Source organism: Pelobates fuscus, chromosome 5 (genome assembly GCF_036172605.1).
Source record: "Pelobates fuscus isolate aPelFus1 chromosome 5, aPelFus1.pri, whole genome shotgun sequence".
In the NCBI taxonomy this organism is placed as follows: domain Eukaryota; kingdom Metazoa; phylum Chordata; class Amphibia; order Anura; family Pelobatidae; genus Pelobates; species Pelobates fuscus.
The window spans coordinates 268,801,393-268,815,241 of NC_086321.1; the positions used below are offsets into that span (position 1 = coordinate 268,801,393).

The 13,849-nt window shown below is 44.5% G+C and overlaps 1 protein-coding gene across 2 annotated transcripts in view; it reads left to right on the forward strand.

The window, feature by feature from the left end:
• The first annotated feature begins 3,109 nt into the window (after positions 1 to 3,109).
• Positions 3,110 to 13,849, forward strand: part of TDRD7 (tudor domain containing 7) — a 64,263-nt gene continuing 53,523 nt past the window's right edge. The window contains exon 1 of one of the 2 annotated variants that reach the window (XM_063455280.1): positions 3,110 to 3,327. In XM_063455280.1, coding sequence (XP_063311350.1) covers positions 3,115 to 3,327 — 213 coding nt within the window. In that variant the 5' untranslated portion in view covers positions 3,110 to 3,114. The remainder of the gene's footprint in view (positions 3,328 to 13,849) is intronic. The other variant, XM_063455282.1, reaches the window with a different exon arrangement.

Genomic DNA, 13,849 nt, shown 5'->3' on the forward strand with positions numbered 1-13,849 from the left:
CAGTGGGGGGGACACAGGATGTGAGGGTGACAGTGGGGGACGGACAGGATGTGAGGGTGACAGTGGTGGGGGGCAGGATGTGAGGGTGACAGTGGTGGGGGGGCAGGATGTGAGAGTGACAGTGGTGGGGGGCAGGATGTGAGAGTGACAGTGGTGGGGGGGCAGGATGTGAGAGTGACAGTGGTGATGTGCAGAGTTTGAGGGTGACAGTGTTGGGGGCAGGATGTGAAGGTGAAAGTGTGGGGGGGGGCAGGTTGACTGGGGTGACAGACTGTAGGGTGGAGGGAGGCTGGTTACATAACTTTTTCAGTGCTTCATTTCCTGGTGGTCCAGTGGGCTGGCTGTGTGAGCTGCAGACCACGTTCTCACGAACTCCGATTAGAGCTTTGCCGTGGTAACCTGCAGCAACCCTCTGGGAGCTCGCGAGCTTTCCATCACATGGTCTGCAGCTCACACCTGGCGGAGCTGCAAACCGGAGGCTCTCTCCAGGCAGACCTATGGAGGGGCTCGCACCCAGCATGACAAACATACATACATATACACACGGCGGCCTGGCCCCTAAAGGCCTAAAGGCCTATGGACTGGCCGACCCTGCTTGGTGTTCCCTTAAAAATGAAGTTAGAAGTACAGAAAGTTGCAGTATCATGTATGGAGTATGTGTACGGTATTTGAATTTGATCCGTCCCCAGCTTTTCAGATCTTTTTGAAATTACATGACTGGATCTATTTAACAATATACTAGAATTCTATTACATGCCACAGCAATAAGTGTGAAATTTTTAGTGAAAATGCTAGTTTCATGTCTTTAATTACTCTTATTTTGTCATTTTAAGCATTTTGCGGGGACTAGGACTGGCTTAGACTGGCTTGTGTGTGTGTGTGTGTATATATATATATTAAAAACAAAAAAAATTCTTGCACTTTATATGTTAAACCATTTTCTCAAGAGTCCCTATTTATGAAAGTTATGTTTGAATGTATCACTTGTGGAAACCCTTACTGTTCTTCATTATAGTATTAGGCTTAATCTTGTATCTACCTTTGCATTCATGAATGTATACTATAGAAAAAATTTAACTGCTGTTAAAGGAACACTATAGGGTCAGTAACACAAACCTGTATTCCTGACCCTATAGTGTTAAAAAACATCTAGGCCTCTTGCCTCCCTAAATATAGTAAAATCATACTTGTATTCAAGTCTGCAGCCTCTCTCTGTCCTACCTGCAGTCTGCTGACATCATCAGAAGTGGTGGTCTGAACCAATCACACTGCTTCCCCATAGGATTGGCTGAGACTGTCAAGGAGGCAGATCAGGGGCAGAGCCAGCACAAGTCACACAGCCCTGGCCAATCAGCATCTCCTCATAGAGGAATCAATGCATCTATATGAGGAAAGTTCAGTGTCTGCATGCCCCCAAAAAATACATTGTAGTTGTTATTGGGCTTATAGTGTCCCTTTAAAGGACCACTATAGGCACCCAGACCACTTCAGCTTAATGAAGTGGTCTGGGTGCCAGGTCCATCTAGGATTAACCCTTTCTTCTATAAACATAGCCGTTTCAGAGAAACTGCTATGTTTATAATAGGGTTAATCCAGCCTCTAGTGGCTGTCTCATTGACAGCCGCTAGAGGCGCTTCCGCGCTTCTCACTGTGATTTTCACAGTGAGAAGACGCCAGCGTCCATAGGAAAGCATTGAGAATGCTTTCCTATGGACTGGCTGAATGCGCGCCGCTCCTGCCGCGCATTCAGCCGATGACGGCAATATGGAGGAGGAGAGGAGGAGGAGGAGAGTTCCCCGCCTGGCGCTGGAGAAAGAGCTAAATTTAACCCCTTCCACCCCCTAGAGCGTGGCAGGAGGGGGGACCCTGAGGGTGGGGTCACCCTCAGGGCACTATAGTGCCAGGGAAACGAGTGTTTTCCTGGCACTATAGTGGTCCTTTCATGTACATATTCTACTTACTACCATTCAGCATTCCCTTCTTTGAGTTGTGTAGTAGTGCTGCAAACCTTGTGGAAGTCAAAGGTCTTCTCTTCAATACGACTCAGGGAAATACAGACCTAAAGGGACACTTGATTGTACAATCTCAAAAATCACTATTTAGTCGATATATCCCCAGTAGAAAACATGCATTTAATAATGTATTGTTTTCATTGGACGTCTATCTGAAAGCTGCAGATCCTTTGTCTGAAGCATTTGAAAGACCTTCCATTCTTCTCCAGCCTTTCTGTGGCTGTCCAATCAGACTTCCAAATGCAATTGCTGCTTCTTGAGTTTAGTGCCACTGAGCTAAACAACCAGGCAGTAACAGGACCGGTTGTCTGTCAGCCAAGACAAGGTTGATTTATAAAAGTGTCAATTTCTATTGAAATCTGACCTTTTTGTAACCTTCAAAAAAGACACTCTTCAGCTAGTTTAAAGGACCACTATAGTCACCCAGACCATTTCAGCTTAATGAAGAGGTCTGGGTGCCAGGTCCATCTAGGATTAACCCTGTTTGCTGTAAACATAGCCGTTTCAGAGAAACTGCTATGTTTACCTATGGGTTAATCCAGCCTCTAGTGGCTGTCTCATTGACAGCCACTAGAGGCGCTTCCACGCTTCTCACTGTGATTTTCACAGTGAGAAGATGCCAACGTCCATAGGAAAGCATTGATAATGCTCACAAGAGGGAGGAGAGTCCCAGCGCTGGAGAAAAGGTAAAGGATTAACCCCTTTCTCCCCCTTCAGCGCCACGGGAGTGGGACCCTGAGGATGGGGGCACCCTCAGTGCACTATAGTGCCAGGAAAACAAGTGTTTTCCTGGCACTATAGTGGTCCTTTAAGTGTTCGGAGTGTTCCTTTAACATGTAAAGTATGTACCTCATTCTTGCTCTCTATGGTGCATCTCTTAATATAATTCATTTATCATGTGGACCAGTTTCCATCCGTGTAATTTTATTTAAACTTTTAGGATTCAGTAGTATTAAATAAAATAAAAATAAAAAACTATCATAATTGAAGAATGTAGCTATTGTACTATCATATTATCTATTTTATTTATTTATTTATTTATTTCTGAATTCCTGCTTCTAAAACTTTGCTTATGTTTTTGTTTCCTACAACAGAAATCAAAATGTTGGAGTCTGAGAAAGATTTGGTGGCCAAGATGCTGAGAGCTGTTCTTCAGTCAAATAAAAATGGTGTGCCTCTAACACGACTGGCTGGGGAATATAAATCCCTCACAGGAGAGATAATTCCTTTCAAGGAGATGGGTTTCTATACACTGGAGACATATCTTAAATCCATTCCTGGTGTTGTGAAAATAGACATCAACCGTGTTGGTGAGGTAATGACCACAAAGTTTAAATGTCCTTGCCTGTTTTATGTATTGTATATCTTATGTTTATTTTATTTTCCTCTTTTTAGTTAAAGGGACACTATTGCCACCTGAACAACTTTAGCTTAATGGAGTTGTTTAGGTGAGAACAATAGCTCCATGCAGCCTTTTTCACGTAAACACTGTATTTTCTGAGACAATACAGTGTTTACCTTGGAAGCTAGGAACACCCTCAGTGGCAGTCACTCAGACTGCCACCAGAGGGACTTCCAAGTTAAGTGCTGCCTAATTCGCATTCATCACGTTTGACGTCTTAACGCTTGGCTGAAGACATCAAACTTGCTATCAGGACACAGGAGGCACTGTGAATGTGCCTCCTGTGTCCTGTTGTAACCCGGGGGGCCTGTCAGCAATCAGAGACAACAGTGTGGGAGATGAGGATCTCCTGCACACAGCGTCTGCTCTGGCCGAAAGGCTGAAGGCAGGAGGATGCAGAGCTCTACTGACTTCAAACAGTAAGTACACTATTTTAAAAAAATGAGTGAGTGTGAGGCAGAGTGAGTGTGAGGCAGAGTGAGTGTGAGGCAGAGTGAGTGTGAGGCAGAGTGAGTGTGAGGCAGAGTGAGTGTGAGGCAGAGTGAGTGTGAGGCAGAGTGAGTGTGAGGCAGAGTGGGTGTGAGGCAGAGTGGGTGTGAGGCAGAGTGGGTGTGAGGCAGAGTGGGTGTGAGGCAGAGTGGGTGTGAGGCAGAGTGGGTGTGAGGCAGAGTGGGTGTGAGGCAGAGTGGGTGTGAGGCAGAGTGGGTGTGAGGCAGAGTGGGTGTGAGGCAGAGTGGGTGTGAGGCAGAGTGGGTGTGAGGCAGAGTGGGTGTGAGGCAGAGTGGGTGTGAGGCAGAGTGGGTGTGAGGCAGAGTGGGTGTGAGGCAGAGTGGGTGTGAGGCAGAGTGGGTGTGAGGCAGAGTGGGTGTGAGGCAGAGTGAGTGTGAGGCAGAGTGAGTGTGAGGCAGAGTGAGTGTGAGGCAGAGTGAGTGTGTTTAACCCCTTAAAGGACCACTATAGTGCCAGGAAAACATACTTGTTTTCCTGGCACTATAGTGCCCTGAGGGTGCCCCCACCCTCAGGGCCCCCCTCCCGCCGGGCTCTGGGGAGAGTAAAGGGTTAAAACTTAGCTTTATTCCAGCGCCGGGCGGGGAGCTCTCCTCCTCTCCGCCTCCGATCCTCCCTTTCGGCTGAATGCGCATGCGTGGCAAGAGCTGCGCGTGCATTCAGCTGGTCTCATAGGAAAGCAGTTACAATGCTTTCCTATGGACGCTTGCGTGCTCTCACTGTGATTTTCACAGTGAGAGTCACGCAAGCGCCTCTAGCAGCTGTCAATGAGACAGCCACTAGAGGATTTGGAGGCTGGATCAACCCTATTATAAACATAGCAGTTTCTCTGAAACTGCTATGTTTATAAAAAAAAAAGGGTTAATCCTACAGGGACCTGGCACCCAGACCACTTCATTAAGCAGACGTGGTCTGGGTGCCTAGAGTGGTCCTTTAAGGACCGGCCTGTTTTGGCCATGTACGTTAAGGACCAGAGCAGTTTTAACACTTTTGTGGTGTTTGTGTTTAGCTGTAATTTTCCGCTCTCTTATTTATGGTTCCCATACAAATTATATATTGTTTTTTTCAGGACAAGAAGGGCTTTCTTTACATACCATTATTTGTATCATGTCATATATTTTACTTAAAAAAATTTTTTTTTTTTATAAAAAAAAATTTTTTTTATAAAAAAAAATTTTTATAAATTGTTTTTGGACTTTTACTTAGTCTTTTACTTATCTACAAACGCTAATGAAAAAAACTGGTAAATAGATTCAAAATTTTGTCCTGAGTTTAAAAACACCCAGTTTACATGCTTTTTTTTTTTTTGCAAGTTATAGGGCTATAAGTACAAGTAGGAAATTGCTGTTTCAATATGTATATATATATTTTTAAAATCTATCAATAGTGACATTGTAACACTGTTATCTGTCATAAATCCCCGAATCACACCTCACATGTACATATTTTTTTAAAGTAGACACCCCAGGGTATTCAATATATCTTTTAGTAGCCACTTAGTCACAAACACTGGCCAAAGTTAGAATTTATATTTGTGTGTTAAAAATGCAAAAAATGCTAACTTTGGCCAGTGTTTGTGACTAAGTGGCTATTAAAAAAGGCTGAACATACCCAATTTGCAATACCTTGGGTTGTCTTCTTTTGCAAATGGTATGCCATCATGGAGGTAATTCTAATTCCTGGGCTACCATACGCTCTCAAGGGCAACATAATCAATCTGACAAATTTCAATGAAAAAAAAAAAAGTAAAATCAAGCCTTATATTTGACACTGTAACTTTCAAAAGAACAGTAAAACGTATCACAGCATTATCATCATCAGTGAAAGTGCCTTTTTTGTGTAAAAAATGCAAAAAACATCACTTTCACTGACAATATCATTGCTGTGATATGTTTTACTGTTTTGAAACACTAATATTTGTGTTCAGCGAAGTCTCCCGAGTAAAACAGTACCCACCATGTACAGGTTTTAGGGTGTCATAGAAAGTTACAGAGTTAAACACAGTGCTAGCAAATTCAATTCTCTGGACTTTTGGCCTGGGTTGTCAGGCATGTCCCTCAAATTGCAATCAATAAAATTACTTAATTATGTAAAAATATACATAGATATATATCATTTCATTCTAAGTGTATTTTGATATAAATATATATTAATATCAAAATACCGTTAGAATAAAATTACACACACATTTTTACATTTTATTTATTTTTATGTACATATTATTTATATTTTATAATATATATATATATATACATATACAATATTTATAGTTATCATATGTATGTGTGTATTTTTATATTATAAAAATACACTTTGTGTGTGTGTGTGTGTGTAGATTTATTTTATTTTTGTACTTTTTTTTTTTTTTTTTTTTTTTTTTTACTTCATTTTTGATTTTCCAGCAGCAGGGAGACTGCCTGTCAGCACAGACAGTCATGGGCGTAGGAACCCCAAAAAATCTGGGGGGGATAGCATTTTTACTCGCCGGGTATATTCTTATTCCGTAAACTAGGAGTTGTTTATCCCATTGTACAGCACTACGGAATTTGCAGTCGCTATATAAATGATTAAATAATAACATTAAAGGGTCACTACAGGGAAGGGGTTTTACTTACCCGGATACAGCGCCGGGATCCTCCTGATTAGAACCACCCCTACCCTTCCCATGAATATTAGAACCACCCCTACCCCTTCCATGCACAAAAGAAACCCCACCTACCCCTTCCACGCATATTAACCCCCTACCCCTTCCATGCATATTAGTACCCCCTAACCACTTCCATGCATATTAGTACCCCCTAACCCCTTCCATGCATATTAGAACCCACCCTACCTCTTCCATTCATATTAGTACTCCCCTAACCCCTTCCAATAGTTTTTCTACCTCCCCCATCCTCCCATCCATATTAGTAACCCCCCTAAACCCTTCCAATTATTTTTCTACCTACCCCTCTCCCCCTATCCTTATTAGTAGCCCCCCTAACCCTTTCCAATTATTTTTCTGCCATGTTAACTAACGCCAGTGCTGGAGTGCCGTCGTGTTTACATTAAAAGGCCTGCAGGGACAGGCTATAGACACCAGAACCACTACATTAAGCTGCAGTGCTTCTGGGGACTATAGTGTTTCTTTAATGTGAGGTAAATTAGAGATTAGTGCCACGAATAATATGCTAGATTGCCTACTTACAACCAGATGAGGATGATGATGGGCTCTAGCTGCAGTCTGGCTCCACTGGTCTGGTGTAGAACAGGCTCTCTGGAGGCTGTTTGTAACTGTGGTCCCAAAAATCAATGTTCTGTGAGAACGGGAAGCAGCTCCATTTTTTGGGGGCCCTTTACACAGCTCAAGGTCTGGGTCCCATGGTCCACCTTCACGTTCCACCAATGAGTTTGTTCACAGGGGGTGGAGTGTGTAGGGGATGTCCTGATATGTGTGTAAGGAATGCATTGTGTGAATCTGTGTTTGTATGTGTAAGGGCTGCAAGGTGTGATTCTGTGTATGTACGGGATGCAGTGTGTGCGTCTGTAAGGGGTGCATTGAGTGTGTGTACGGGGTGCATTGAATGTGTGTAAGGAATGCATTGTGTGTTTCTGTGTGTGTAAGGGTGGCATGATTGTGTGATTGTGTGTGTGTGTGATGGATGTCAATCTCTCTCCCTCGTCACTCTCTTTCTCCCCCTCCCTCCCTTGTCACTCTCTCTCCCCCTCCCTTGTCACTCTCTCTCCCCCTCCCTTGTCACTCTTTCTCCCCCTCTCCCCCCTCCCTCCCTGTTTCTTCCCCCCCTCCCTCCCTGTTTCTTCCCCCCTCCCTCCCTGTTTCTTTCTCCCCCCGTTTCTTTCTCCCCTCTCCCTGTTTCTTTCTCCCCCCGTTTCTTTCTCCCCTCTCCCTGTTTCTTTCTCCCCCCCGTTTCTTTCTCCCCCCCTCCTGTTTCTTTCTCCCCCCTTCCCTGTTTCTTTCTCCCCCCTCCCTGTTTCTTTCTCCCCCCTCCCTGTTTCTTTCTCCTCCCCCCTCCCTGTTTCTTTATCCCCCCTCCCTCCCTGTTTCTTTATCCCCCCTCCCTGTTTCTTTATCCCCCCCTCCCTCCCTGTTTCTTTATCCCCCCTCCCTCCCTGTTTCTTTATCCCCCTCCCTCCCTGTTTCTTTATCCCCCCTCCCCTCCCTGTTTATTTATCCCCCCCTCCCTCCCTGTTTCTTTATCCCCCCCTCCCTGTTTCTTTATCCCCCCCTCCCTCCCTGTTTCTTTATCCCCCCTCCCTCCCTGTTTCTTTATCCCCCTCCCTCCCTGTTTCTTTATCCCCCCTCCCCTCCCTGTTTATTTATCCCCCCCTCCCTCCCTGTTTCTTTATCCCCCCCTCCCTGTTTCTTTATCCCCCCCCCCTCCCTTCCTGTTTCTTTATCCCCCCCTCCCTCCCTGTTTCTTTATCCCCCCTCCCTGTTTTGTTATCCCCCCCTCCCTCCCTGTTTCTTTATCCCCCCCCTGTTTCTTTCTTCCCCCCTCCCCTACCTGTGTTGTAGCGTGGCCGAGCTCTGTACTGTCCGCGGGTACAGGGAGCTTTTGTTTCCTGTATCCGGCGGACTAACAGGAAGTGCACACTCAGTGTGCACTTCCTGTTAGTCCGGCCGGGTACAGGAGACAGATGCTCCCTGTACCGGCGGACTATACAGGGCTCGGCCACGCTACATTGAGGGAGTGACAGGAGGGAGCGCTGAGCGCTTCCCTCCTGTCAGCAACCCTCTCTGGCTGCACCCGGGCGGTGCGCCCTCATGGACGCACCAGCCCGGGCAGAGCTGCAGCCGCCTGAGGCTCTCTGCAGAGCGCTCGGGCGGCTGCAGCAAAAGGGGGGCCGGCGGAGCTGGGGGGGATTTCCCCATACCTGTCCCCCCCGCATGATTTGCTGGGGGGGATGCGTCCCCCCCATCCCCCCCGGTTCCTACGCCCATGCAGACAGTCCCCCTGCATGCAGATACACAGGCACCTATTGCGGCCATGATATCAGCGATCACGTGGCCCGGGGTCCTGATTTGCCACGGGGAGACTCTGTCTGGGCAGGCAGGCAGCCCCCCCCAGACCTGGAGAAAGCTGATCGCCGCTGGGGGAACGACGGCGACCAGGTAAGTACCCCAATACTCTTATGACGGTTCAGGACCATCATCGGTCCTTAAGGGGATGTTTCATCATCGGTCCTTAAGGGGATGTTTCATCATCGGTCCTTAAGGGGTAACAATTTATACAAAAAGGTTTGGTTTTTATAATATATATATATATATATATATATATATATATATATATATATATATATACACATATACATACAAACTTTTGGCTAAGGAGGGGACGGGCATAGAAAACAAGCTAAGCTGTCAGCTCGCGAACGTGCATACCGCGCACATGCGCGGTAGAGCACTTTGTGTTCATTCATAGGGTGGCATTCAGTGCTGCTCTATGAAGAACGCAATTGGTGCAGCGCGAAGCCGGGCATGCGTACCAGATCGCTATGACGCTTCTCCAAGAGAAGCGTCTGAGACCTGCTATTTTGTCATTTTGATGAAAAGGGGGCGTGGCCTGTCAAGGAGCTCAGCGCTGGAACAGATGTAAGGTTTTTATTTGGGGGGGGGGGGTGGGGGGGTTTATAAGCTATAATAAGGACTCGAAAATATTTTTTATTAAGGGGAAATTTAATATAAAAGCAAGAAAGAAGGCTGTCTTTCTTGCTTTTATATGTTTACTATAGTGCTCCTTTAATCCCTAAAAGACTGAGGCTTTTTTGAGATGCAACACGTTTGCAACAAAGGTCTTTCATTCTACCACAATTAAACCCTTTTTGCTTTACTTTTTTTTACTTATTTGTATTTTATTTTCATCACAAGTGCAACAAAAGAAAACTAACTCAAAATAGATTTGTTAATTAGTGCTGATCGTTTTTAATGCCCAATATGTCTTTGATTTTAATACATTTTTTGAAGTTGTGAAACAAATATTGCAAGGAGTGAATTATGGTGTTAAAGATAAAACTTGGCAACATTTAGCATGAGAGATTACAACTTTTATAGTAGTCACAGAATCCAAAACCACTACACAAAAGTATAGATTTCTAGAAACTACATCCCCCCCACAGCAAGTTAAAAGCATTTTAACTCTTTATTTATTTATTTATTTATTTCGTTTAGCTATGTTATCACAAACCTCAGTCAGTATATTATTTATTTAGTTTAGTTTTTCATGTTTTATTTTGGGAAAATTTACAGTAGTGGTACTCACATCCCACATTGTTGTTCTGCTACTATTTTCAAGTACAGTGATACCCCACATGTGAGCCTTCTTTCCCCAAATCCTACCAATCCTCTAACTCCTAATCCCACCTAAAAGGAAATAAAGGCTTTCCCAGCTCACACAGTAGAAAGCACTGTAAAGAATCTTTTTATTTAAAAAAAAAAGTGGTGGTCCAGGAGTGTATAGCATTTCTTTAGTTACTTCAAGCACTGAAAAATGTCCTTCTACATCATCATGTAAAAGATAATAGAATGAGGACACTCTTCCTTTAGTGTAGTCACCAAACAACTTTAGCTTAATTAAGCAGTTTTGGTGTACTTGCAGGGAGATTTGACTAGAGCTGCATAAACAGTTATTTAACTCTTAAATGGCAGACAATAGAGCAGTGAGATTGCAGGGGTATGGTCTATAGACCAAAACTGCTTATGTAAAGGAGTACAAACGTGTATTTCTGACACTATAGGTTTAAAATAGCCATTTAGGTCAGTGGCACCTCTTCTTCTTCTTGTTTTTTTTTTTTTTTTTCACACACCCCTTTTCCAGCGTCAAGCCAGTCTCTTTGTGGCTTGCTCTGACTCCAATGCTTTCCAATAGTAAAATGCCATGCTGCAATTAGCATCTTCTCATACAAATGCATTGAATACATTTTTTTTATATATATTTTTTAATCTAAGATTCTTTGCGTGATATCAGTTCTTCTCTGAACTGTTGGTGAGTGTATCTGTCATTATACAGCACTGCAAAATATATTGGTGTTTTCGTAGTACTGTGCTCTCACGGTAGTTCATATAGAACTGTGATGGTATAGCTCTAGGTTAAAATTTTTCCTCAGACTCTAGAAGTTTAGGACAAATCTTAGATCGTCCGCCCCAGGTGCCACTTGCATTGTAGAGAGGGTGGCTTCCACCCAGCATACGCAATCTTCTGTTTTGGGCAGGTCCCCTGACAACTCTCGCAAACCTGGTATAATATAGCGAGTGCAGGGTCCTCTTTCGACACCTGCATTATCAGCAATATCAGTATCAGTATAGGCCCATGCTGAAATTTGCCATAATGCTAAATATTGGACGATTAATATTGGCCAGACCAATAATCTGTCGATCCCTAGCATTATCTACTTGTTTTATCAAATCATAAATCTTGCTTATTTAAGACTGTTGGCACATGGTTAAGAATTATGCTATTTGTCAACATAGGCGTGCGCAGCCTATTTCATAAGGGTGTGCACCCTAAAGCACAAACACACGCCGTGTGCGTGTGTGTTTGTGTCTCCCACACAGCTGTGGGTGCTGTGTGAATTTGTTTGGAGGGATTGTGTGTGGGGGTAAGGGGACAGATTAGGAAATGGCCCCCTCCCTTCTTACCTTTTGCCTGGGAAGGGGAATCCTTGCTGCCATCCCTGGTTGTCCTAGTTAGAGTTCACTCTCACGAGATCTGAGCGTTGCCACGGCGGAGCTGCTGGCAAGAGCTGCCCAGGTCCTCTGCTTTCTCCCTCCCTGCCTGTGGCATCTCCCTCACTGGCCCATGGAAGCACACAGCGCGGGCCACGGGGATTAGGGTGTGCCCAGGCACGCCTATGTTTGTCAAATATAAGTGCGTACAGTGGCGTGCATATCGGGGTCGCAGGGGTCGCGGCTGCAACCGGGCCCAGAGTGGCCAGCCTCCCCTGAGTGCTCCCTCTTCAGCTCCCTCGCGCGCTGCACTGATGCCGGAGCCGGAATATGACGTCACCACTGGACCCCAGGGAATCCCCTCAGCTCTCCCACAGGTAAGGAGGCTGGGGGATTACATTTTTATTTTTTATTTTTTTAAAGTGTGTGTTAGTGTGTGTGTGTTAGGGGGTCTGTCAGTAAATGTGTGTGTCTGTTCGTGAGAGTGTGTGTCTCTTCAGCACTTACCTTTCTCCATCGCCGGATTCCCTTGGCGCTGGGGATCCCTCCGCCTCTCAGCTCCGGATGCGCATGCGCGGCAAGAGCCGCACGCGCATTCAAACCGCCCATAGGAAAGCATAATTCAATGCTTTCCTATGGACATTCAGTGTCTTCGCACTGTGATTTTCACAGTAAGAATCGCGGAAGCTTCTCTAGCGGCTGTCAATGAGACAGCCACTAGAGGCTGGATTAACCCTCAGTGAAACATAGCAGTTTCTCTGAAACTGCTATGTTTTCAGCTACAGGGTTAAAACTAGAGGGACCTGGCACCAGACCACTTCATTAAGCTGATGTGATCTGGGTGTCTGTAGTGGTCCTTTAAGTGTATGTGTATCTGCATGCACTGGCGTACATACTGCGGTCGTAGCCCTGCGACCAGGTGCCCGCCGCCATGTGTTCCGGCCCGCGCAGAGTAAGCGCCGGGGGGGTGGGGGGGGTGCCACGGATCAGTTTTCGCACCGGGGCCCCATGGGTTGTGTACGCCACTGAGTGCCTAAGTCACAGTGCCACTTTAATATATACATTTTATGTAATTCTTGTTTGAAAGCCAATCCTTCACTCAGTCTTACAGGATAAAATAAGTTTTTGATGAAAGCTTGAAAGCTAACAAAGCTGCTGTTTTTTGGTAGTTGTTTTAGACTATTACATAAAGTAAATTAATTGCTTCTTGAAGCAATGCAAGTATTGCTTGTTTCATGTGGCCCAACTCCTTTTATAGGATAAGTGTTAAACAGGGTGATGCTACATCATAAAATACTTATCCCTGCCTAGTCACTTTCTGCAATGCCAGTATCAGTATATCACAGAGGTTAAGCCTGCTTGATGAACAAATACCTCTTACTGTCTATTGGCTTGCCTTGTAAACAAAAGTGACATTAATCCTGCTTGAGCCACTCAGTCCACTATGTTTCTTTTCCAAAAACGTTTTCTGCTATCATGTAATAATTTCTAACTACCACAATTTATACATACTACAAGAAATATCTCGCAAATATTGGAGTGCATATCTTCTAATTAATATAACTAGTGCTGCTTGCACTGAGACATAATCGAAATATAGTTGTTAAAGGAATGCAGCTGCAATTGCCACTGGTGCAAATGACCGGAAACATGCACACTTAACTGCTCTACAATTGCATGTAATGCCTTCAGAACAGTTGTGTGCATTTTTTCAGGCAATTGGCACCAGTGGCAATTACAGCTGTTCCAAACTAAAGGTGTGAATTGTAACATATAAATGGTTACCCTGTGACCTGTTTTTCTTTAGTAACATCCCTTTTATGTTGGTTAGAACAGGGACATTTGACTGCATTTTAGTTAGTGTCCAGCTGAGGCTTCGTTTCAAATGGATTTCACTGCTGCCATGAGAACCATTTCATCATTAATGGATCACATTCTGCTCCGTCCAGTTTCAACTTGGTTGATAGTGAATAAGTAAACCTGAGAGAACTTTTGTCTTCTGAATTTTTTTAACGAAAATTACAATAGCAAATACCCAAACTTGCTATTGTAATTTGCCGCTTTGTGTTTTCATCATATGCAAAGATAGCTGCAGCCATAAACCCATCTTCCCACTGACATGTTACAGTTGGAAGCAATGCTTTCCTCTGGCTGTACGTGCACTTTTAGGAAAATGCCTATCGTGCAAATAGCCAAGTTATCCTATAGTTCATTGCTTAAATTATGCAAGTCTTGTGCTAAAATTTCAACTTCACTTTTTTTTTA